This window comes from Hippopotamus amphibius, chromosome 5 (genome assembly GCF_030028045.1).
Source record: "Hippopotamus amphibius kiboko isolate mHipAmp2 chromosome 5, mHipAmp2.hap2, whole genome shotgun sequence".
Lineage (NCBI taxonomy): Eukaryota > Metazoa > Chordata > Mammalia > Artiodactyla > Hippopotamidae > Hippopotamus > Hippopotamus amphibius.
In genome coordinates, this window is record NC_080190.1 from 29,731,842 (window position 1) to 29,758,199 (window position 26,358).

Genomic DNA, 26,358 nt, shown 5'->3' on the forward strand with positions numbered 1-26,358 from the left:
TAACCAATTAAGACTTTGTTTTTTTTTAGCCTCAGAAAAAATGTTAAAAGCATGGAAAGAAATGGAAGAAAAGGCTATCCATTATGCTGAGGTAAAATCATTGAGCTCACTCTGTGTCCTTATTAATTCCCGAGGTCTCCCTTAGAAATTGTCTTTGGTTTTGGTTTGTAGACTATTTTTCATGTCATTCCTGAGTATCAGTCAGATATCTAGTAGATACTTTGTGTATATAAAGGGAAGTACCATAGTGGATGAAAACAAAGGCTTTGGGCAAATGAGACTAAATTGAGGTCTAATTGAGCTTCAGTTTCCATATTACATTATGGGGACGATACCTTTTTTAGTAGGGTTATACATATTAAATGGGAATGCATAACAAATGGTAGTTATCGCTGTTATTTTTATGACTAGTTTAGATAGGATGGCTTGACATCCTGGTTTACCTGGGACAGTTTCTGTTTATACCTGTCTTGCCATAATTATCAGTAGTACTCTCAAAATTATGCTAGTTTGGACAATACATTACATGGGCACACTAGGTATAGATCATTCTCTAGGGGGCAGATTCCTTCCTCACCCGGTACATCGTCTGTGATCCCACTAAGTTGTTGCTCTCCTTGATGCCAGCACTTCCCTGAGGACATGGGTGGGGCAGTTGGTATCCTGGGTTGGGAAATCTCGTGTCTTTATCTTTCTGCATCCTTATTCAAGGCAGTCGGGAACAAGAGGCAATGAAAATCGTAGAACTGAGATGCAGTGGTTTTGATGGCCACTTTTTCTTGTTAGTGACACTTCTATCTTTTTGCTTCTCAGGAGGAGAAAGAAGATGCTAGTAATCTACTGTTGTCAGGAGAGAAAAGAGAGAAGCCTAGGAATAAATTGGTTCTCGTGTGAAAATTACGTGTCATAATCTGAAAGATACAAAGGCTTGAACAAAATCAGTGTTTTGCATAAAATCACTTAGTTCTCTTACTGCAGCAAGTCATTCTCTGAGTTCTTTGTGTTGTGTGATGGTGAGCCTGTCATTTCTTTTGTGTTTCATCATATTTTAGGTGGGTGTTATTGGATACCTGGAGGATCAGATCATGTCCCTGCACACTGAAATCATGGAGCTGCAGAAGAGCCCCTATGGACGACGTCAGGGAGACTTGATGGAATCTCTGTAAGGGTGAACTCATGTTGTTGGGGTTGGTGCCTGTAATTTTTGATAGCAGATTATTTGTTCTTTGTATTTATGGCAGATTAAGTTTATATGTGATTCTTTTCTACAGTTTTCCTTTCCCCAAATATATTGGCATCACATTTAAAAAGGAAGTTCTTTCTTAGTCACAGGAAAATTTTGGAAATAACTCTTTGGGTTAACCTTTGCTTTTTAAATGAAAGCATCTTTTCATGTGAGTGTTAAGAAATTTTCAAGTATTCTAAGTTACAAGCTATTTCCCTACTTACCATACTTCTGGTTCAAGGAAGGTATTATCTATTAAATTCCCTAAATAAGGTTAACTTCCTACGTGTTTGGATTATAAACTTCAGATTTTTTTTTCTCTAATCACAGGCCACAGTTTTTTCCCATTTAAGTGTTCCTGGTGCAAGGATATTATATATGTGATAGTAGATCAGAGCAAGTATGAAGTATTAATATATTAAACTTTGCACCGTAAGATCTTGCTTATTACCCACTATACACTCAGTAAAATATTCATTGGCAATATGTACTTGCTTTAAAATGGGATCATTACTCTATTCAAATAATATTGTTCATTTCAAGTTGGGGATTATTAAAGTCATTAAACTATCTTCACATGTAGAAGCATGTTTTCTCTTTCATAGGGAACAGCGTGCCATTGATCTATATAAGCAGTTAAAGCACAGACCTTCAGGTAAGACACTTTTTCACAAAGGCATTTTAGAAAACCATCACTAGCAAATCTAGGAGATTGGATTTTAAATAAGCTGCAGAATAAATTCCAGTTTTGGTTGGTTTTTTTTTTTTTAAGAGTTTTTTCTGGTTGTTTTTTTGGTTTTGTTTATTTATTTATTTATTTACTTACTTTATTTATTGGCTGTGTTGGGTCTTCGTTGCTGCACGAGGGCTTTCTCTAGTTGTGGAGAGTGGGGGCTACTCTTTGTTGTGGTGCATAGGCTTCTCCTTGTAGTGGCTTCTCTTGTTGCGGAGCACGAGCTATAGGCACGCAGGCTTCAGTAGTTGTGGCTCGCGGGCTTCAGAGTGCAGGTTCAGTAGTTGTGACACACGGGCTTAGTTGCTCCGCAGCATGTGAGATCTTCCTGGCCCAGAGATTTAACTGAGTCCCCTGCATTGGCAGGCGGATTCTTAAACCACTGCACCACCAGGGAAGCCCCTCCAGTTTTGGTATTGCCATTGAAATGTTTATGGTACAACAGCTTTTAAGTTTGTGAGAATTTAAGAAATTAGGAAGGCAAAGTAAGAAAATTGAGATAGAAAAACTTTAAAGGGAAGTGAAAGGAAGGAATAGAAGAGAAAAAAGGAACTCAAGGAAGGGAAAGAGGAAGCAAGAAAATGTGTGGAAAGATGGAAAAGAATAAGTCCTGCTTAAAATGAAAGAGATTGGAAAGAATTTGATACTGTGGGTTCAGGTGTAGAATGGTCAGAGGGATATCCATGTTTTAGGCCAAAGCAGTTTACTTTGAAAATGATGCCTTCATCTGCACGTGGTCACTGATGGCTCATTTCATTGGCAAAACAATTCTGTTGAACATCTGCTGAATACAGAGCATGTTCTGCTGGAAGGAGCACTGGATTGAGAATCGGAAAGCTTGAATTCTAGACTGGGCACTTTACTGACCAGGTGACCTCGGGCAAATAATCTTTTCTCTCTGTAACTCATTTCCCTCTTCTTCAAAATGGGGTTGAAACCTACTTTTCCTAATTCAGTGACTGTATGTGGCAGTGTATATGAGAGGATGTTTGTGAAAGTGCTTTGAAAACTATAAAGCATTATGTACGTGCAAGATATTATCCTTCGGTTAAAAACTGATTTGTTTTGAAGGGTTATAGAAGAAGTAAAAGGTGAAGTCTGTGCTGTAATTTGCTATATATTGAAATTGTAAACAAACAAAACCCATAAGTTTTATACCTTAAAATTTACAAACATGCAAATTAATATACCTCTTAAATTGTATTTAACAAATAAGAAAATCTCCTCTACATTGATTTTTATTGTAGTGGAATTTGTTCATTTAATTTCTGCAAACACTTATGAGGTATGTATACAATAGGCATCTAACCCTGACTGGGGGTCAGGGTTGGTTAGAGGTTTCCTGCAGGAGATGACATCTGAGATGAGCCTTAAAGGATAAGTAGCAGTAGCTCAGTGAAAGGAGGTGGGCTCTTGTATATACAAGTATAATAGGTAAAGACGTGTACATGTAGCACTCAGCATGTTTGAGGAGATGCAGTATGACTGGACTGTAGAATTTCAGGAGAGATGTGGCTGGATCATAAAGGATTTGGTATGTCATAGTAACGGTTTTGGATTTCATCATAATGGCAAAGAGAAACCCTAAAAAATTTTAAGCAGGGGAATGGCATGATCAGATTAGCATTTTAGAAATACTGCTCTAGTAGCATTGTGGATAATGGATTAAAGTGTGGCTGGTCTAGAGACGCACATTAGTTATAAGGTTGTTGAAGTAATTGTGGCTCAGGATAAGGTGAGCCATGAGCTGAGGCAGAGAGCCTGAACTGTGGCAGCGGGGTGAAGAGGAGGGAGGGTAAGGGCAAGAGAGATATTTAGGAGGTAGAACTGATGGTATTGGGTGATGGATTGAATATGGGTGGCAGGAGATGGAGTAGAGAGTCATGGATGCCTGCCAAGTTTCTGGCTAGAGCACCTGAGTGCATGGTAGGACCACTCACCATAATAGGAAGTATAGGAAAGATGACAGATTTAATGGGAAAAGAACATGAATTCATTTTTGTGCATGTTGATGTTAAGGTGTCAGTGGAACATTCAAATAGAGATGTCTAATCGTATTATATATGTATGTATGTATATATGCATGTATATGTAAACACACATACATATACACTTATACATGCATATATACACACACACACACACACACGTGCATATGTATATGGATTTAGTAGAGAAGTCCAGCTAGATATTTAGCTGTTTTGAGAGTAATCATCCATAGGAATAAAGTGGTCATCTTGAAAAAGTGCATTGAATAAGAAAACCAAGGATGGAATCCTAGAGAATACCAACATTCAAGAAGTGACTAGAAGCAGAAGAGCCTACAAAGAATATTGAGAAATGGCTCAAATATGTGACAGGAATGATATGATGGGATAGGACAAAGAGAGTTTCAAGAAGAAGGTGATCAGTAGGGTGGCATGCTATAGAGATGTGAGTAATAAAAATGATAGTGAAAATATTCACTGGACTTAGTAGTGTGGACATCATTGGTGATCTTGGTAAAATAATGGCCTTTGGGGAACAGAAACCAGATTTTAGTTGGCTGAGATGGGAGCAGGACAGGAGGGAATGGAGAAGACAGTCTACATCAGCAGTTCTCAAAGTGTGGCTCATGAACCCCTGAGTTTAATTCCTAAAAAAACACTTTGGGGTTCTTAAGAATTTTTGAGTATAGGTGTCCTGAGACCAGTAACTTTGAGAACTGGTTATCTAGGCTATTCTTTCCAGAAGCTTGACTGTTAAGGAAAGAAGAGAGGTGAGCACCTAGAAAGAGATGAGGAATCAAGGGGTTCAGTTTTCAGAAGAAAGACTTGAGCTTGCTTACATGCTTGGGGCCAAAATCCTGTGGAGAGGGAAGTCTCTGAATAAGTTTGAGAGACTGACTCCAGAGAATAGTGGGAAGGGTTGGGCTTGTTGCCACTGATATTAGAAGTGGGGATGTGTGTGGATACAGACAGCTATGTGGCTATAGGGGCTGGAAGGTGAGGATCTTACTGCTTGATGGCCTCCTATCTCGAAGTAAGAAGTGGGGTTAACTGTAATGGAAGAGATGTGACATCGTAGATTTGAGGAGTATGTTAGAGATTTTTGAAAACAATGGCAGATGTTGCTGCTTCGCAGTAGCCATACATATCAGCATATCACAGGGTCCAGAAATAAATTTGCTATCCAGATAGCTTCTTTGAACTGATAGTCATCTTGAGCGACAAACTAGTTGTGACCAGAAGTTTCGTCTATTGTTGGGGCTTTTATGATCACACCTGAGGTATGGTCTTTGGTGTCTTTTCCAGTTTAGAGTTGACTTGAGACTTTCGTTCAGCTGAAAATAGTGAAAACCAACTTTCTTCATTCTTTATGTTGGAGTAGGTTAAAGTTCTGAGGTCTTTAACCATCTAAAAGAGCTAGTTATATGGGAAAGCTGTTGGGCCTGGTCCGTGGGATTTAAGAAGAAGTGCTGTTTGGAGAGGAGCCTTTTTGGAGTTTCTGTATCTGGTTGTTGTTGAGGGAGAGACAAAGAAATAGATGTGTAGGGAATAAAGTTGAGTGCTAGGAGAGGTCTTTGCAGTGCTAACAAAGGACACAGCTGTTTTAAAACCTCTTTTGGGGACTCCCCTGGTGGCTCAGTGGTTAAGAATCTGCCTGTCAATGCAGGGGACACGGGTTCAATCTCTGGAAGATCCCACACGCTGCAACTAAGCCCATGTGCAACAACTACTGAGCCTGTGCTCTAGAGCCTGCAAGCCACAACTACTGAGCCCATGTGCCACAACTACTGAAGCCGTGTGTCTAGAGCCTGTGTTCTCTGTGCAACAAGAGAAGCCCCTGCACCGAGAAGCCTGCATACTGCAATGACGAGTAGCCCCCGCTCTATGCAGTTAGAGAAAGCCTGTGTGCAGCAACAGACTCAACGCAGCCTAAACAAACAAACAAACAAATAACTTTATTAAAAAAAAACCCAAAATCTCTTTCGATACTTCTTTCATAGTAAAATGTGGGTAACAGCAGTAGCCATCTCACAGGACTCCTGTGAGGGTTAAATGAGAAAACTGTAAGTAGATAATAGCAAATAATAATAACATTATTTTTGCATTTGAGATTAATTATTGTCTGGAGAAATACCAGCATGATTTGTGAATAACCTTCCAATTTTTTAAAACTTAAATAGCCATTTTCTGAAATGTAACAATTCTAGTTTGTTTTTTAAATGAGGTGGCATCTCCTATAACGGTAGAACTCATTCACTGTGACCACACAACCATCCCATTTGAGGACATTTGTCAGCTGCCAGTTTGTTTAAAGATGTCATACTACCCTCAAACTGAATTTTCAAGGTGTCTTCAGGTCCTTTTACTAGTGCATCAGATTTGGCTTAACTTGGTCAGCTTTTTTCAACATTTTCATGGGTATAATAATATAGTTGGATAAACATGAAATTCCAAGCAACCTAGCTGGGACTCCTTCCTTTGAGTCACTGAAAGTTTGATGAATTGACCTGCTGCTTCTAAATAAACTGTTAATCATTCAAGAAAAATTGATCTTATGTCCAGAAAGCTGCATTTGTGTCTGGGGCTTGGTTAGTATGGGTTAAGGATAGCCAAGATGATTCTTCGCAAAACAAACAACTAAGGTCTCTGAAGATACAGTGATAAATCTATATGTACATTCTATACACACACACAGACTTTGTTTTTAGTTATATGATTATATATATATAGTCTTAAAATCTTTTATCTTAATTTAGTTTTGAAATTAAATGGAGATGTTAATTAAAACTAGCTTCAGATTTTTAGGAATTTTTTGTTTGAAGGCTGATATGTTCATGCAGAAGAGAGGTTATACCTACTGACTGAGATCTTTTATAGATCACTCCTACAGCGATAGCACGGAGATGGTGAAGATCATTGTGCATACTGTGCAGAGTCAGGACCGGGTTCTCAAGGAGCTGTTTGGTCATTTGAGGTAGAATTATTGTTTTAATTCCTGTTGAAAAGCCAGGATACTTTTATCATGTTCCTTTCAAAGTGTGATACCCCTTTCTGGTAAATATACCAGAACCAGGAAAAGTACTGGCAGTACTTTGGGGAGCCTGATCACGGCTGCATGCATTTATGTGTTCTGTTCATGTGCACTGCTTTGCAGTGATCTTTGCAATTTAATGATCAATCATTAAGTCTGCGCTGATTGTGATCCATTCCCCCACTTTGGGAGTATGGGGTACAGTCTTGGGGGATGTGTAAGTGTCTGACACAGATTTTACCTCTCCAGCAAGTTGTTGGGCTGTAAGCAGAAGATTATTGATCTACTGCCCAAGGTGGAAATGGCCCTCAGTAACATCAAAGAAGCTGACAATACTGTCATGTTTATGCAGGGAAAGAGGCAGAAAGAAATATGGCATCTCCTTAAAATTGCCTGTGTAAGTAATTTTTATTGAATTATTTAATATGACATTGATTTGCTGTTACTTTCTGCAGAAGGGATTTTTATTAGCATGATCTGTGTCCTCTTGAAGATGTGTGTGTTTTATGTTAAGTTGATGCTCATGTTCTTTGCTTAGTGTCTCACTAGCGATTCAGATACAGGACTTCGTGATCATCTTTCATTCTCTCTCTCCTTTCTATTCTCCTGTTTTTATACTTCTCCCAACCCTAGACCACTGTGGTATCCCAACCCAGTCTGGGGATAGATGTGCCTGACTAGTTTAAAAAAACAGCCCTTTGTTCAACTGGAGTTTTTTCCTCCAACTAAAGTAGAATAGAAAGATAGATACATTTGGTTTTCGTCAGTGAAGAAAGGGGTCAAGGACAGGATAGTTAGTAGTGGTGTGTAACAGTGGAGATGGGTTTGTACAGAAATACTCTGGTTATGCATAAAAGTAGTGATAGAAATGTTAAGTCTTAGGAATATGAATGTGTGGAGGTGCTTGCCTGTAATCTTTTTTTTTTTTTCCTTCAGACACAGAGTTCTGCTCGGTCCCTTGTAGGATCCAGGCTTGAAGGTGTAACCCCTCAGGCATCAGCATGGCTGCCCCCAACTTCAGCAGAACGTGAACATCCTCTGTCATGCGTGGTAACTCCTCAAGATGGGTGGGTTCACTTTGTTACACTAGATAGTTGTGTTTTCCCAAGCAGTGGTAGGAATGAGGCAGTATAGTGTAGTGGTTAAGACATAGTCTTCACTGCCTTATAGATCAGGATTGAATCCTGATTTCCCTTTATAATAACCTTATACAGTTAACTTGACTCTTTTAATGTTCACATTTCCTAACCTGTAAAATGGGAAGTGCTGTGAAAATTCAGCTAGACAGTGTATATAAAATGCTTGGGAAGTGAATCTTCAGCAAATGTTACTTCTTATTAGCACAGTCCAAGTTCTAAGTTCTTTATCTGTTATTGGCTTATCAAATCTTTTAGCCAAACTTTATTCCTAACTTAACCATTTATCTCTGAGAAATTATGCTATCTTTTTGCAGTTATCATTTTAGGGCCCCTGATCAACCCTCTAATGGAATTGAGTTTAATCTACTCATTTTATAACTTAGTATTTCTAAAATCAGACTTTTTTTCAGTGCCTTAAATCATTTTTGCAAATACCTCGTTTGAAGTCCTATATTTTCTTTTAATTCCTACTCTTCTGCTGAAAGCTGAATGACTATCCATTTCTGTTATTTTTCTCAGCATAAGATGTGCCGTATCCAGAGCCAGTGGCTCTTTGCTAGCTTGTGTATTGTCGCTTTTCTCACAACTCATGGAGACCTCTACGGTACCAGCATTTCCTGGAAGCTCTGCCCATAATTAGTTTTGCAGAGGTGCAGCCATGTAACATCACTGCTCAGGAGGTCATGCAGTTGCACACTCTGTACTCTGCTTTTATGAGAGAAAAGCACATGGCAGGAAGGCAAGCTGATACCAGGTATTTTATCTTTTTAAAGAAAGCAAGTTCCAGGGTATATCTTGGGGTCATTATACATTTGGCCCAATGTAATATATCCACAGCTACAGCATAGGCTATAATTAATTATATGGACTTTAGAAAATATGCAAATATTTTAGAATTGATGCAAATAATATTTAATACCTTTCTGCTTTCATTAAAGGCATTTCGGTTTATTAGAGGATGCATATGGTTGCAAATGTTACCTCTCTACAAGTGATTTTCAATGTAAGGTTGTGGTGGTTTGCAAAAGAATATTCAACAGGAATTTAAAAATATATTTTCCAGTAGGAATACCTTATAAAGGAAAACTGATTTCAGTTATAATGTACCTGTGGTACTTAACCACCAAGGATTGGGAACTGTTGGCCTCAAGTTTTCTATCTGTTGAATAAGCTGAATGAGAATTTAGTTCTAAGCTAATAGCGACTGTCTTGGTCACTAGACTAGCTTAGTTCTAAGCTTATGGCTTAGAACTGATTCTGGTAGGGTAGGGACTGAGGGTTAGTAAAAGGTAAGGATGAAGGCCATATGGAAGAGGAAAGTGTAGAAGGTGGAAACCAGATTCAGGATTTCCTTCAAATACAAACTTCCCAGGGATACTTCTTGGTTCTGGGCAGCTCGCCTGTCAGTTTTCTTCTGCTGTCCTCAGGAATCAGCTTGCTTGTTTTCTTTTTCATTGCTGTCACCTATATTTTCCAAACAGTTTTTTTTCACCTTCCCTGATCTTTGCGGAAAAGATTGTACTTTTATATCTCCTCCCCTACGTTTGTATCTCTGAAGTAAGCATGCTGATGTTTTTACTACTTGTAAGGAAAGGGAAATGTTCCAAAAACAAAGAGAGATCTTTCATCTAGCTGTGCCACAGGATCTCTTTTTTCCCCCAGTGAGCATTTTCAGGGGGGAAGTGTTGTATAAAAGTGCCACTTGTATTTTAGGGGAAAATCAGATTGGAGTTATAGTGGGCTCATCATTAGAGCTGGGCAGAGACAGTAGCTTGGAGTAACAAACAGGACTCTGCGTCTGGGTGGGAGGGATGAGGAAACTGAAGACTGCAGGAATCGGCTGCATTGGGTTGCTGGGTTACAGTGTTGTAGGAAGGGCAGTATCATCCCGACCCTGAAGACCAGAAAATAGAGGAAATGCATGTGCCTCTTTGCTTTCATTCCACAGGGAGACTTTAGCACAAATGATAGAAGAAAATTTGAACTGTCTTGGCCATTTAAGCACTATTATTCGTGAAGCAAATGAGAAACAGGGCAATAGTATGATGGTAAGTTTTATATGGATACGGATGTGTGTTTTAGGTATGTTGGGATACCTACAAAGGATTTAACTTTCTATGCTAGGCTTATCTGGCATTTGGGATGCAGATGGGGAATAGAACTCAGAGCATTTGAGGAATGCTTGACCTTAACTCCCCATCTTCTCTTACTCATGGATATACTAGGATTATGTTGTCAGTAATCTTCAACAGTGGCATTTTTGGTCACGTTAAATGAGTAGTGAGCTTTCTTTGCAATGTGACCACTGAAATCAAATGGTTTGTACTTTTTTGCTTCAGCAATCAATTTTCTCCAGTAAGATGGGGCATGATTTGTACTGTAATTCAAATTTAGTAACTGCTGTATGCAAAATGAATAATGTTAATGTGGTTATAATTAATATAAGTGTTTATATGAAGATTTGGTTACTGTGAATTACTGATTTGTTAAAACTTGGAGATGCTGCAATAAAATGTTTACTGAATTAACTTTTACTACATTTAGTCTCAATGTTATTTCCTCTTTCATTATTTGCTTCATATATTTATAAAAACTCTGAAATTTCTTTTTAGTTAGAAAATAAACTAAACTCTTTAATTGTAACTTAATTTGTACTTCTGATTTTTCAACTTTTGATTATAAAATGTCCAAATATACATAAAACTTGCAAAAATGAACACCCATATACCTACCACTTGTAGTCAATATCTAACTGTAACTTTTTCATGCCTGGTTTTAGAATCTTGATTGGAGTTGGTTAACAGAATGACTTGCCATATACTGACTATCCCAAACCTATGAAGTTGTTGCTACACACATTGGAAATTTGTTTTACTCCTATGAAACCATTCTTCAGACACCAGTCAATGGAAGAAATGACTGTGACCAGAAACTACACGATTTCACAGCACAACATTTTTACTTTGGGTAATTTTAACCTCTGAACAGATAGAATTTAATGAGTCACTGGACTTGTTTAAATACTACAGCTACTTAGGAGCATCATTGATATCTATCTTCAAACTTTGTAAAACATTACTTATTTAACTTGACTATTTTTTAACATTTAACTTTTGGGCATAGGCCAAAATAATGTATACAGAGATTTCAACCCCAAATGCACATTTGATTGTATCCCTTTCCTACAGAAGGGATTGTGCATTTGTGCCTTTAATACCAATCGATTCTTTCAGATCTTAAGTGTGCCATGTGTATATGTATTTAAGATGTACATTTAATAATATCAAAGAGAAAATGCCTGTTAATTTATAATGTATTTGAAAGCTTATCTGTGTTGTCATTTGTAAAAATGGGTCTTTTGTTTAAGAAACCTTTCATGTCTTGTCATATAAAGATTTGCACTCCTTATCTGTAATTCCAAAATCCAAAAAGCTCTGAAAACAAGGTTTTTCATAAGCCTGGTGACAGAATTCATGTTCTTGCACATCCAATGTGAACTGACATTGAATCTGTCCCATTTAGTGTGATTTTTTTTTTTTTTTTTTTGCTGCAGAAATATTAATGTGTTTGATTATTTGGGGGTCGGGTGCTGCCACAGACCCTGCCTGGGGTTTATGTAGCATGGTATATGCACTGAATTACCTTTTTACCTTTCTAAAATCTGAAAATTTTATAATTCTGAAACACCTGGCCCCAAGGGTTTCAGATGAGATTGGGCATGTTTGGTGTGGTATGGCTGTAGGCAGGGTTTCAGATAAAGGATTGTGGATCTATCTGTTAAATAATTTACAAGGTATTACTTGTTTAAAAAAAATGTGAAATGCTTTTGTATTCTAGATGGTTTTTCACTGTGTATTAAATAGTTTTTAAATTAATTTTTGAATCTCTATTCATTAAAATCAGATTATAATAGAATAATTGAATATGCTTTGGGATGGGAGCACAGAATAACATAATGGGCTCTCAGTGTACTTGCCTTAGGAATGAAACAGGATTTATGGTAAAGACAGTATTGGGTAGCTTCTTTAATACAGTCTTTTCTCCTGAGATGTCTTGTCATTACTATCCATATCTAAAAACTATGCTCATATCTTGCCCTATAAACTGCTGTCTTAGTTATACCATCCCCATTTTTGCTAGTAGTGTCATTTTCCCCGTCATCTAAGTTTGAGACTTTGGGGTTGTCTTCTAACTTTTTAGTCATCTAGTACTACTAATTCTCTGAATATGGACATTCTGACTACCAGCTGTTAAAACAGGCAGTCTCTCTCTTGCTTCTCCAGTTCTAGAAGGTTTTAATCAGTAAACATTTATGGGTACCTGTTGCTTGGAAGATACTGAGCAAAATGGGAAGATCAGAAAAGTTAACATAGGCAGTACAATAAGAATGCGTATTTGGAGTGAAATTATCGTTAAAGGATGTTTTAAAAGATCATGCATTTTCTAAATATCATTGTAATAACTGATAAAAGATCTGGTATAGAGTGGGGCCATTTTTATGGTTTGTGGCTGATGTGACCTCAGGGTAGCCTGATCTATGCCATACAGGCAAGTGGTGTGAGTCAGAACAGCCTTTTATAGTGAAGTCACCTCAGATTTGCTTTTGATACATGAGTTGACCACTCTTATTTTTTATTGGGTGACAACTTTTCAGAGTTGAATATCAGTTGTGTATTATATCCATTTCATTCTCTAACTCAAGCAATTTTATGAAAAACTAAGAGAATCCATCCAGAAAACAGAGGCTGGACAAGTATTCATTCTTTTTGCTGTTTATAAGTTAAAATAGCTAAGCTCTGCAAATAACATTTATCTGGTACAGACAAGGTCCCATACATTCCTAGGTAGTAAAAGTCAAATGAGTGATATAGGTAAGTGCATTTATTGAAGGGAGAAGGTAAAGTGGTCCGGGAGGGCTTGCTTTAATGAAGATTTGAATTGATTCTATTTACCTCTTCCCATTTCCACTGTTAACTACCATTGTAACCTTGGGCCTGCAGTTTCCTAACAAATTGGCTTCCCTGTCTCCACTCCAAGCCATTTTGTAGTCTCACAGGACCTCTTCCCTGCCCAAGAGGTCGCACAGCCCTCCAAACTTAGTCTGCCTTGTCCAGTTGTGGGCCCCACTGCTAGCCTTTCAAGGCTTACACCATTACTGCCCAACCTCTTCTAACATGCTGCCCTTATTTCCTTTGTACTCATCTATCTTACTCCCATCTCTACTCTTTCACTTTGTCCATTCTGTTTCCGGTAATATATGCAGATAATGCATAATTTAAAAGAAGAGAAAAATACATAGTGAAAAGAAAGTCTCTCTCTACTCTTAGCAATCCAGTTTTCCCTCCCTGCAGAAAAAAGTGTATTAGAGCCTTTCAAAATCTGGGCCTAGCCTAGCATCCCACTCCTTTCCATCACACGGACTTCAAGGAAGCTCAAATGCTCGCTGTTTTTAGTTTTCCTGGAGGATCCCCCAACACACACCCACGCTTACGTGCTTATTAGTTCATTCTGTTCTTATTGCTTGGATGGCCTACAGGAAGCCCTCACTGGATCAGCATTCTGGCATGTTAATAGGTGCCTCTGCACAAGAACACACTGACCAGTCCCTCGTCTCAGAGGCCCTCTCCTTTCCTCTGCATCCTTGCTTACTCCACACTGCCAGCTTCCCTCCTCTTCCGGAGAAGGAAACCAGCAATACACAGAGAAGAGCCCACGTACGTTCGCGCAATATCGCGCGGCGGGCGGCGGCGAGAATTTTGTCCTGTCCGCTCCCCGTCCCTCTAGTCGCGGGGCGAGAGCGGCGTCGGCGTGCGTGTCCGCGCAGCCGCAGTGCCCCGCGGGTGGGCGGGGCCGGCTGTTGGCGGCGGTTGGGCCGGCCCAGGTGGCGGCTGCACGTGCACGCGGCGGCGATGCGTCACTGATCCGTGAGGTGCCGCCGAGGGGTCGCCCTCCGTCCGGAGTCTGCGGCTGGCCCCCTTCTCAGTTAGTGCCTTCTGCTGGGCGGGGAAGAGCGGCTCTTGGGAGAGGGGGGTGTGAGGATGCTCACCGAGCAGGGGCGACCCACGGGCCGGCTTGGACGGAGGGGTTGGCGAGGGGGAAGCGGGCTCTGCGAGGAGGGAGAAGGGGCACAGGACTCCCCAGCTCGGCCTGCGGGAGGGCGCCAAGTCGCGGGAAGGGGAGGTGGAGGCCGGAGGAGGTGGGCCTGTCACTCATGGGGCTGGGGCTCTGTCCCTTTCTCACCCAGGAGGAACTAGGATGAATATGACTCAAGCCCGAGTTGTGGTGGCTGGAGTGGTGGGTCTGGTGGTTGTCCTCCTCTACGCTTCCATCCACAAGATCGAGGAAGGACACTTGGCTGTGTACTACAGGTGAGCGGCACGTGAGTCAGCCCAGGTTCTAGAGCCGGTGGAAGGGAGACTCCCATTAGAGTCTAGGAAGTTTCCTCTGCGGTGTCAGGGAGCTCTTTCCGGTCCTAGGAAGCGATTTTCGTCGCAGTCCTAGGGAGAGTATGGGGGCTGTGGCAGGCTTTTGCAGAGCATCCTCCAGGTGTTGGACAGTTTCAGTGCTATATACATTTGCGTGCAGAGGTTAAGACTCCGGACAGTTGTTCCTAGTAGTCAGTAAACTCAATTATTTGCAGAAAAAAATGGAGGGTGGAAGGCAGTGGTCACTCCACCTGTACCTAAGAAGTGGATAAGTCATTGTTAAATTCCATACAACTGTACTGGCTTTTAGTTTGCAGCTATAGATGCTATTTAGAAACTCTGGTCCTGCTTGTGGTTGTTTCTTAGATTTTTATTTTTTTTCCTTAAAAAAGTTCTGGTGCCTGGTTTGGGCTTGTAAGACCATGAAGACCATAACAGTTGTTAAATTCCTGGACCTTGGGAGACAAACACAGGATTGTGACAGATACATCTTCCTCACACCTTTCCCTTTCTTTTCAAGTTGTGGAAAGGAATGGTGTGAATTTGTTGATCTCTAGCTGAGATGAATAGCTTTACCTTCAATGTAGTTACCACCAGTTCTTTTGATATAGACAGAGGACAGTGTGGAGAAAGTGTGATAATGGTGTATTTGAAAGAGCTTTAACTTTTTGCTGGCTTCCATCATCTCCTAAAACCGATATTTCCACTTTCAGATCCATCCTGAGTCTTAGAAACAGTCTTCTCTGTGAAGTGCTAGTTTCAAATACGATTTTAGTGATATGTCTTAGCAGGTGGGGGGTCTAGCATTTAAAAAATGACAGATTAGTCTGTATTTCCATCTAGTGCAGCGTTGTCTTCCTGATAGTAAAGCCAAAGAAAGAACATTTCAAGGTATGGCTCTCAAAGAATTAGGGATGGATCTCAAACAGTTCATCTTTTCTTAGTTATGAATCTTTTGCAAACCTATTTATATTTTCAGGATAGGAAGGTAAATTCTATAAATTTACTATTCATTATGTAAAATAGGATTTCTTTTTTATATTTACCTCCAAATTGCCTCCTTTTTATAATTTCCAAAATGTGCTTTCATGTTTCTCACATTCCAGAATTTGGTGAATAAGTCCACACATACCTATTTATAGTCTTGTCCTCTCACCCTTCATCTTTCCATGCTAATTTTTTGTTGTTGATTTCATAGAGGCCTTATGGCTCCAGTGTTTTTTTCTTTGTTCCAAATAAGTTTCTTTTTTCTTTAAAAAAATTTTTTTAATTGAAATATAGTTAATTTACAGTGTTGTGTTTTAAGTGTATAGCACAGTGATTCAGTTATACATATATATTTATTTTTTTCAGATTCTTTTCTATTGTAGGGTATTACAAGATATTGAATTTAGTTTCCTGTGCTATACAGTAGGTCCTTGTTATTTACCTGTTTTATATATAGTAGTGTGTATATGTTAATCACCCCCAATATTTTAATTGCTTTCTAGGTAGATTTAAAAAATCTTAAGCATCAAAAATTCTCTCCTTCCTTGAAAGTTTGTGTTATCTTTTTTTTTTTTTTTTTTCCACCCTGGTGATTAAATGTATTGTGTTTTGATCTGGCTTAGGTACAGTTAAAGTACATCAACTGAGAGCCATTTGAATTTTTTTTCACAAATATTTCTCAAAAGGTTAAAGACCAAAGAGAATCTTTATACCTGAGAGTGGTGCTAGAGACCCAGAGGTTGCATAGAGCTTATGCAACAAGGTGTAACATGGGCAGTTTAATTTGATCTTTTTACTTTTGTAGGTGTAGCAGATATTTTAGGGACCAGCAGTTGTTTATCATGAGTAACTCAGATCAGTGAGGCTTTAGTAGATCTATAGTATGAGTAAGAGTGAATATATATTACTTAGATTTGGAAAGAGAATTTCTCTTTTTATAATCTTGTCAAATTGAAACATCTTTTTGCAGGGGAGGAGCTTTACTAACTAGCCCCAGTGGACCAGGCTATCATATCATGTTGCCTTTCATTACTACCTTCAGATCTGTGCAGGTGAGTGATTACTAGGGAAGCTCCCACACTGTATAGACAGGTGTGACAGGAACAGTTACCACTTTCATGAATGGAGATAGATTTCCTTATTGCTTGAGCGAATGGTAATATTTACTTAAATGTAGGAGTTAAAGTTCAGAGTACAGCTGTCACAGCATAAGTTATGGTTTGGAACCATGTCACTCTCTTGAAATATGTTAAAAGTATGAGCTAGGCAGCTTGGAAGGACTCACTTCTCCCAGCTATATAGTGGTATGCAGCAGGTTTTCTGTTGCTGCTATCAAAGTAAAAGCAGGACTTCGAAAAAGAAGTAGAGTTATAAACCAGTGATTACTTGGTTTAGAATGGTGTTTGGTTTCCATAGAGGCAAGCTCCTGGGCTACTGTTAACATGGAGGATCTGAATTTTTATACACAGCTTCTCTACCTCACGTTTTTGCCTGGAACATTAAGCATAATTTTATGTGAAACCTTAGTGAATGTTCTATTTTGACAGCATCCCAGAATATCTGAAATAAGCGTCTGGTTCTTGAGAACAGTGTCTTGGCCATGGGAGATGCTTAGTAAATATCTTTTGACAAAACAAGATGACAAAACAGGATTAGATTGTTATTACTTTTGCAAGCACTGTGTGATTATAAATCCTTAGATTCAGAAGTTTGTCTACTGTCTGCTGCTAATTTTTCGGGACTCAGGAAAATTCGATGTATTTGATCTTGTAATATAATATAAAGTCTAGGCTTCCTGCTAAGTGAGATTTTCATTATAAATACTTAAATCCTCCAGATTTCCTTCCAGTTCCCTCTAAAATGGCTTGGGGTAAGAATTGTGACTGTTGAAGTGAAGTATAGTGTTCTTCCCCTAGTCAGACTGATTTCCATATTGTTTTCCCATATTTATTTTATTCACTCTTGCCTAGGCTGATGCTGTCACCTCTTCTTTCATCTCTTGTTCCTTATTTCTTGTCTAAATCTTGCCTTTTTAAGGCTCATCACAAATCCCTCTCCTCCTATTCCATAGCTCTTAAAAGTCTGTATTGTAAATTTTGGCCCTTGGTCTTATTTCCTTTAATAATGTATTGTTCTCCTAAGTCTTTGTGTGAATTTTTTTTTTTTTTTTGCAGAAAGTCTCCAAGCTTCTTGAAGGCAGGGGTTGTAACACATTTATATTTCTGACCTTTCTTCTTGTGAAAGTTGTTAAATTGAGCTGATTTCTCTGGAAGCGGTATGGTGTAGGGAACATGGGGTGAGAAACCTGAAAACTAGGTTCTGGTTCTGCCACTTATTGGTTGCATGACTTTGCAGAAATCACATAACCATTCTAGACTTCAGTGACTCCTCTGTGAAACAAGGGGTTTTAATTGCATGAACCCACCAGCAGCTAAAATAGTCTATAATGATGTTATTGATGGCATCATCAGACCCTTAGAGATCAGGGACTTTTTAAGATCTTCTTCAGAGCCAGGCAGATTTGTCTCTACCTTCTTGAAGCTGAGTATGTTTAGTCATACTAATGCAGAGATATACAAAAGAGATACCGACAATAAACAAATAAATTTAGAGTTTGATTGCATGTATAACAAATACACGGTGTGTGTGTGTTCATATATACACACACACATATAGAGTGATAAACTGCCACAAGAAATGAAAATGGAGTTAGTAAAAAGATTTCCGTGTAAACTAATTTACTTTGTATCTACAAAAAATTAAGTGATGGAATCATTGTGGCTAAATAGATATGGTCTTTCTTTATATGTGAAGCAGCAACGTTCTAGGAAAGAATTATATTAATAAAATCCTTTTAAGAAGTTGTTTTCATAAGAATGAGATAAAGAAACTTATTTTTAGGAATTTTTGGAACACGTTAGAAGACATAGCTTATATAAACAAATGGCTTAACAGACTTGGCATTTGAATGGAATATTTAAGAAGCGTCTTGGGGAAATGTGAGATCCCATATATGATGTAAGAAAAAAAAAACTATGTTTAGAAAAATATAAAAACCTTCAGCCTTTAAAATATATAGTTATATAACAAAACCGAAGACTTTTAAAATAAACATTCATACTGGGAAAATAGCTTTTGAGGTAATATAAAAGAAGTATAAAAGTACATGAAGTTAGGATGTTAAATTGAAGATTTAACATTTGAACTCTTTCCTAGTTCTTCTTGGTTTGAAAATTGGCTAGAGAATATCCCTTAGGTTTAAATAGGAATGTATATTTAAAGTTGATATGAAAGTTGACTTTGGTTAATGTTTTTTGAAGGAAATGAAATAAATTGAGCTCACCTGTCTATCAGCTTCCCTCCCTGCACCTAGAACCTGTCACTAATGTTTACTATCACCCTTTTAACCCCAAACTTAATATTCTATTCTTTTTCCTCCTGGAATTTTATGTGAAACTAGTTATCAAATCCCTCTTCTGTTATATCTCCTGGGTTGAAGGCTTTCAATTTCCATGGCCTTTTCTAAGTTAGCCTAAATAAATTACTACTTTAGCTTCCCAGCTGGTTTTCTTGCCTCCAGATGTGGTAATGAGAACCACGTCACACATAAGCAAAGGAATGAAGGAAAAGTCCTATTTTTGAAAGGTTTATTTTGTGCCTGTATATAAGATGGGCGAGGAAGAGCACAAGCTCCCCAGCAAACATTCATGGCCCTCTACCTAACATCATTACGTTCTCTTCTCAGAGTTTCACCTGTCATGTATATTGCCCCTTCTGCTCCAGGCAAGCCAACTGCTTCCTGACACATATACACACAGTTTGTCCTCAGCTTTGTGAATTTGAATAGGATATGTATTGACTGTAAGGTGCTTCTCTGCCTTGTCTGTTCTTATTTCTCCTTCTCTAGACTTGGCTTAAAAATATTTCACCTCAGAGAGCTTTTCAAAAGATTATCTTACTCTGTCACTTAGTACCTAACGATTCAGTTTATGCGCTGTTATTTGTACGTGTTATGGATTGCTTTGTAAGGATTTTATCTCCTGTGTTGGGTTGTGAGCTCTTTGGAAACAGGGACCATGCTTCCTTTTTCCTTTGTATTCCATAAAGTACTATGTTACTATGGGCTTAGTATGGTGCAGTGTGTCCAGAATACACTCATTATGTGCTCACCTATTGAAAGCCTGCAGGTACAACAGGGAGTCATTCTGGATCTGAACCAAGTTGTGACAGGGGCAGTGTAATTAAGTACCAGATTGTTGCTTCAGAAGGAGGAAGCAGTGCTGATGGGTGGCACTTCTATTGAAAAGGAAATTGAAGAGAAGGTCTGAGAGATCACTACGATCTGAACTAAATATTGACTGTAGCTTTAGAGGAAAAGGTTGCTGTTGAGTTCAGGGGACCCTTTGAGTTGAAGACTGCTTGTATGCATATAATTGCTATCTTTTACCTTCATTGTAACCATTAATATTAGCAGCAGAATCAGAGTTGGGAGCACAAGTCCCAGCAGTAGTAGCCTTGTGGGTAATCCATGTAGTTTGCAATTCTAGGCCAACTCCAGGCAAATAAGGGACTGATTGAGAGACTGAACGTTGAAACTTTCAGGTTGAACATTGAAGCTTTCCTGGTGCATCTTGACTCAAACATTAGCTTTAAAATATTCTTTCTCTAGTCTTTCATGTTTGCTAGGATACGAAAAGAAATTACTCCGATAGCTAATCTTTGGGGACTGAAATTGTAATAGAGCTCTCCTGTACTTACTTTTCAGCAGTTCTCTAGAGATTTTCCTTTGCGACCAGTGGTTCTTTGATGATATGTGTGATGAGTGTTAATGAGATATTTTTTCCTCCCCAGACAACACTGCAAACTGATGAAGTTAAAAATGTGCCTTGTGGAACAAGGTAAGCGTTACTCTTGCTTACCAGCCTCCCTTTGGTTCAGGTGTATTTTCTGTTCATAAGCTGCGATCACTTAAACATCTTTTAACTAGGCATGGTAGTAACCCAGGGGGGATTTCTCTTCTGAGCATTATTTGAGAAAAGCCCTGTTTCCAAATAGGAGCTTTCCATCTTAGGAGCCATTTTAAACTAATAGTACAGATAGTTTAAAATGAAGTCAGCTCACCTTGTCGTCTGTAGTATTAAATGCTATCTAGTTTAGAGTTTCTGATTCATTGGGTCTGGAATGAGACCCAAGAATTTGCATTTCTAGTGGAAGTTCCCAGGTGATGCTGATACTTCTTGTCTGAGGACTTGACTTTGAAAATCACAGCCCTAAAGAGTTTTGGGGCAAGAAAGCCAAGCAAGGCCCACATTATTTCTAGAGTATAATCAGTACACTGAATTGTATCAAAAGAAAAGTAGAAAGTTCAGTGTATGTTTTAAATTCTGTATTTTAAATGACTAAAATATCACTATTAAAGCCTATGAAAGAGGCTTTGACATCTGTGGAAGGACAGAAATGCTCTTAAAGAGGGAGCAGATTCTCTCTGTTTTAAGTTAACATATTTGATATCAAGTTCTCCCTAGGTCTATCTGTAACTCTTTTTATGGATTCCCTTTAGAGATGACTCAAAATTGGCAGCTGATGAGATGTTGGGTAAATTTTATTATCTTCATGCTTTCCTGTATTTGTCAGATTTTTTTTTCAGTGAGCAGGTATTATGCTTTTTTATCAGAAAAAAAAATCATTGTAAGTTAATAGGAAGGCTTAGTTGTATAGTTTCAGAATCTCAGTGTATCTTAAATTGAGGTTCACATGTCTCTCAGGGTCTGTGCTGGTAGGCCAGGAAGTATATATAGGAAGCCATTAATTAACAAGACCTATCTGGAGTGTCAGTTTTACTTCAAGGTTTGGGGAAAATTCTTCTTTTCATATTAGAATACATACAGATGAAAATTAGATTAAGATAAGGCAGGGAATCAAAAGAATTGCAGCCTGTGGCTGACCTCCATACCTCTGGGGAACCACTTTATCTGATTCCTTGATGGAGAAGTTTGAGAAGTGCACTGCTTTAGCTGTTGGCTTCAGTTGATAAGGGCAAAGTGCTAAGCAGCTGTAGGTTATAGGTCTAGTCTTCCTTGAGCTGATCTGATCACAGCAGTTACAGAGGTGAGCCTTTGGTTATGAGAGGAGCCAGGTGAGTGTGTGTAGGGTCATTTGAGTAGTGATTAGTGAGGTTATTTTAATCAATCTGTAGTATATGTCTTTAGATTTTCCTTCCAAATTTCTATCATGTGGGATTTGTTTGATGATGTGGGATTAATCTGGGAACATAATAGGTTTTTATTTGGCTCACATTTTTCCATTTCTCTGTTTTTAGTGGTGGGGTCATGATCTATATTGACCGAATAGAAGTGGTTAATATGTTGGCCCCTTGTGCAGGTATGGTACCCATCTTTTCTCTTATAGTTATAATCAGAGTATCTGTAACTGGGAGATTCTCTAAGGAATAGGAATAGGTTCCCTAAGGAAAGTTTTATGACCTAATTCATTTCTGACACATATTAAAAAATGTAATCGCTGGAATATTTTCCATTCCTAGGGAATGGTGACAGAAATAGGTCACAAATCCTGGACAGAGTTGACTTTCTGCAGCTATATGGGTTACTCTTTTCTGAGATGAGTGTATCTAAGAACAAGACAGTCATTGGTTATTTCTAGAGTTTCTAGAAAGTAGCATTTTATCCATTCAGGATGAGAAATAATTTCTTTACACATTAAAAGTCTGTAACTAATTAATTCCTTGGCTACACTGATTTGTGACCATAGAAAAACTTTTTCTAGTTGAGATTTGCTATAACTTGCAAAGCAATCTGATAGTCCTCAGTGTGGGGAAAACATTTTCTTGGTAAAAGATGAAAACCCACAGAGATGGTGTACTGTTCAAATCAAAAACTTAATTAGGAGTTCTGAAGTAAGATCGGCCTTTTTAGTGTTTGATTTTTTTTCCTAATTTTTTTAAATGTTTGTTTATTTATTTATTTATTTTTTATTGGCTGCGTTGGGTCTTCATTTGCTGCACATGGGCTTTCTCTCATTGCATCAGGCGGGGGCTGCTCTTCATTATGGTGCACGGGCTCCTCATTGCAGTGGCTTTTCTTGTTGTGGAGTACAGGCTCTAGGCATGCAGGCTTCAGTAGTTGTGGCACACGGGCTCAGTAGTTGTGGCTCACAGGCTCTAGAGCACAGGCTCAATAGTTGTGGTACATGGGCTTAGTTGCTTCATGGCATGTGGGATCTTCATAGAACAGGGATCGATCGAACCCGTGTCCCCTGTATTGGCAGGCAGATTCTTAACCACTGTGCCACCTAGGAAGTCCCCTAATTTTTTTTACTGTGGCAAAATACTTATAAAATTTACCATCTTAACCACTTTTAAATATTCAGTGGGCATTCCGTATAATTCACATTGTTATACAACCATCACCAGCATCCATCTCCATAACTCTTTTCATCTTGCAAAACTGAAACTCTCTACCCATTAAACAATAGCTCCCTGTCCACGCCTTCTCCCAGCCCCTGGCAGCCACCATTTCTGTCTTTCAGACATTTCTATCTGTACTTTCTGTCTCCATGAATTTGGCTACTCTAGGAACCTCATACAGTATTTGTCCTTTTATGACTGGCGTATTTCACTTAGCATAATGTCCTCAAGGTTCATCTATGTTGCAACATATGTCAGAATTTCCTTCCTTTTTAAGACTGAATAATATTCCATTGTATGTATATGCCCCATTTTGTTTATCCATTCATCTGTTGATGGACACTTGGATTACTTCCACGTTTTAGCTATTGTTTAGCTAGTCTTTCTCCAAAGAAGACATGCAAATGGCCAACAAGCACATGAAAAGCTGCTCAATATCGCTAATTATTAGAGAAATGCAAATCAAAACTACAACGAGGTACCACCTCACACCAGTCAGAATGGCAGTCATTTAAAAGTCTACAAATAACAAATGCTGGAGAGGGTATGGAGAAAATGGAACCCTCCTACACTGTTGGTGGGAATGTAAATTGGTGCAGCCGCTGTGGAAAACAGTATGGAAGTTCCTCAAAAGACTGAAAGTAGAGCTGTCATATGCTCCAGCAATCCTACTCCTGGGCATATACACACACAAAACTATCATTCGAAAAGATACATGCACCCCAATGTTCATTGCAGCACTATCTACAATAGCCAAGACATGAAAACAACCTAAATGTCCATTGATAGATGAATGGATAAAGAAGATGTGGTACATACATACAATGGAATACTATTCAGCCATAAAAATGAATGAAATAATGCCATTTTCCAGCCACATGGATGGACCTATAGATTGTCATACTAAGTGAAGTAAGTCAGAAAGGCAAATACCATGTGATACCACTTATATGTGGAATCTAAACTATGACACAGATGAAATTATCTATGAAACAGAAATAGAACAGTCTTAAGGTTGCTGTGGGGGAGGGGTGGATTGGGAGTTTGGGATTAACAGATGCAAAGTATTATATAGAGAATGGGTAAACAACAAGGTCCTAATGTGTAGCACAGGGAACTCGATTCAATATCCTGTGATAAGCCATAATGGAAAAGAACATGAAAATAAATGTGTGTGTGTATATATATGTATATATAACAGAATCGCTTTGCTATACAGTAGAATTTAACACAACATTGTAAATCAACTATACTGTAATAAAATAAATTTTTAAAAAAATCTGCCACTTTATCTTTATCCTTATTACTAAAATTTGCATGCTTATTATATCAGGTTACTGTGTTCGGCAAAAACAATTCGAAAAAGTAAAGTTAGAGCCTTTCCCTTAAGGGGTTTTTATTTTACTTGAGAAGACATGTTACTGACCTAAAATATGTATATATTGGAATGTAAGGTCATGCTAAATTTCATGTCACTGGTACAGGCACAAATAGCAAAAGAATTTCAGAACAGAGAGCAGACTGTATTACTATCAAGTGGATTTGGATTATATTTTTCAGCAATTAAGTGTTTTTCTGTCTTTTATCATCTACTTTCCCTGGTCACAAATCAGTGGAAGGGACTATGATTGAAAAAATAGAAGAAGGGGCAATACTGCTCATTTTTTGGCCTGAGGTAAAGAGGAAACTATTGAATCACCAGCTCATTTGGAAATGACCAAGAGAATGAGTTAGTCAGCAAGTATTTATTGATGGCCTGTTCATCAGTTGTGAGCTGGAATCCACTTACCTCTAGTATCCTCCTTGGGGAGGCCAGTAGAGCAAGTCTTGGATTTGAAGGGAGAAAGCAGCTTATGTTTTAATAGGTAGGGCACAGATTCTTGCACAATCTGGCACAATGTACCCCTAGGCACATTTCTGAAATTCTCTGTTTCTTAGTTTCATATCATGCAAAATTAGGAGATTTTTTTGCAAGAATTAAGTGTTAATGTATATAAATTGCCTGACATAAAGCCTGGCCCAGAAACATTAGCTTCTTTCCCTTCTAGCCTGGCATCTTTTTTTGTTTTTTTACAACCTTCAAAAACTGCCTTTTTGAAAATGGTCTTTTGAAGCTGCTTCCTTCTTTAATTCCCACTGTTCCTCAATTAGTTCACCTCTTAGCTAAACTTCTGCCTTGCAATAATTTCTTCACACTTCCCCTGCCTCTGATTTGTATGCCTCACAATTCATTTTCACTCTGCTGCCAAAGTACAAATCTAATTGTGTCATGCCTTTGCTCAAAAACTTTGACAATTCCTTATTACTTCCAAGATAATATATACTCTCCTTAGTATGGAATTTGAAGTCTGCCAATTAGAATTGCAAATGCAGTAATATCTTCAGAATTAAGCACAAGGAATACCTCAAGGCTTGGAGTTGTGTTTCATGTTTTCACTGTTTCATTGGCACTTTTCCTCATGTATATTTTATCACTGTAACTTTTACCTTAGCTGAATTAGAGGATTCACGAGTAAACATGGATAGTACCTCTCTTTCAGTGTTTGATATCGTGAGGAACTACACTGCAGATTATGACAAGACCTTAATCTTCAATAAAATTCACCATGAACTGAACCAGTTTTGCAGTGCCCACACACTTCAAGAAGTTTACATTGAATTGTTTGGTAAGTTTCTTATTTGTTTTAAATATGTAAATATAAATAACGAATTAGAAATTTTGTTCAACTTGTTTGTGAATGCTGTAATAATATTAGTAAACATTATGCTATTTGAGCATTTCTTCTGAATTTATAGTAAAGCAATTCTCTTTAAAGTATTCTTTATCTGAAGTTTAAAATTTCTTTGCTTAAATTTGCTTAAAATTGCTTAAATTAAGCAAATAGTTATTCAAGGTATTTTAAGAATAATAACCATTTTCTGAAATGTATGTATGTAACTTAGTAGAGATTGGAAAAAGACCATTTGTTAACAGACTGTATTCTGTTTTTACTGTGATAATTTACTGAAAATTAGCTTTGTTGCTAGTTTTATAGGTAATTTGGGAAAATTTAGAATCTGTGTCTTGGAGTTTCCCAAGACCCCACCCCCATGTTTGATGATTTGCTAGGAGGACTGACAAGGACTCAGTATAATCATACTCACAGCTAAGATGTACTACAACAAAAGGATACAAAGCAGAATTAGCTAAAGGAAAAGGCTGAAGTCTGAAGGAAATCAGGCACAAGCTTTCAAGAGTTTTCTCCCAGTGGAGTCATGCGGGATACGCTTAATTACTCCAGCTCTGAATTGTGACAACACATGTGAGGTCTGCTAGGGAAGCTCATTTGGATTATATTTTTCAGAGACTCTCCACTCAGGATTTTTACTGGAGGCTGGTCACGTAGGTACGCTCTGCCTAGCATATA

General features: G+C 38.3%; 2 protein-coding genes across 7 annotated transcripts in view; both read left to right on the forward strand.

Moving 5' to 3' along the window:
* The window catches only part of CHUK (component of inhibitor of nuclear factor kappa B kinase complex), a 33,791-nt gene extending 21,754 nt beyond the window's left edge, over positions 1 to 12,037 (forward strand). The window contains exons 14-21 of one of the 2 annotated variants that reach the window (XM_057735359.1): positions 30 to 91; positions 1,053 to 1,162; positions 1,831 to 1,880; positions 6,824 to 6,920; positions 7,227 to 7,374; positions 7,914 to 8,044; positions 10,065 to 10,164; positions 10,896 to 12,037. In XM_057735359.1, the coding sequence (XP_057591342.1) occupies positions 30 to 91; positions 1,053 to 1,162; positions 1,831 to 1,880; positions 6,824 to 6,920; positions 7,227 to 7,374; positions 7,914 to 8,044; positions 10,065 to 10,164; positions 10,896 to 10,925 (728 nt within the window). In that variant the 3' untranslated portion in view covers positions 10,926 to 12,037. Of the gene's footprint in view, positions 1 to 29; positions 92 to 1,052; positions 1,163 to 1,830; positions 1,881 to 6,823; positions 6,921 to 7,226; positions 7,375 to 7,913; positions 8,045 to 10,064; positions 10,165 to 10,895 lie in introns of those variants that run through there. The other variant, XM_057735360.1, reaches the window with a different exon arrangement.
* Positions 12,038 to 13,958: 1,921 nt separating this feature from the next.
* ERLIN1 (ER lipid raft associated 1) overlaps positions 13,959 to 26,358 on the forward strand; it is a 41,482-nt gene continuing 29,082 nt past the window's right edge. For 2 of the 5 annotated variants that reach the window (XM_057734210.1, XM_057734211.1), the window contains exons 1-6: positions 13,959 to 14,098; positions 14,361 to 14,484; positions 16,499 to 16,580; positions 20,380 to 20,426; positions 21,848 to 21,909; positions 25,492 to 25,617. In XM_057734210.1, coding sequence (XP_057590193.1) covers positions 14,372 to 14,484; positions 16,499 to 16,580; positions 20,380 to 20,426; positions 21,848 to 21,909; positions 25,492 to 25,617 — 430 coding nt within the window. In that variant the 5' untranslated portion in view covers positions 13,959 to 14,098; positions 14,361 to 14,371. Of the gene's footprint in view, positions 14,099 to 14,360; positions 14,485 to 16,498; positions 16,581 to 20,379; positions 20,427 to 21,847; positions 21,910 to 25,491; positions 25,618 to 26,358 lie in introns of those variants that run through there. The other 3 variants (XM_057734212.1, XM_057734213.1, XM_057734214.1) reach the window with 3 other exon arrangements.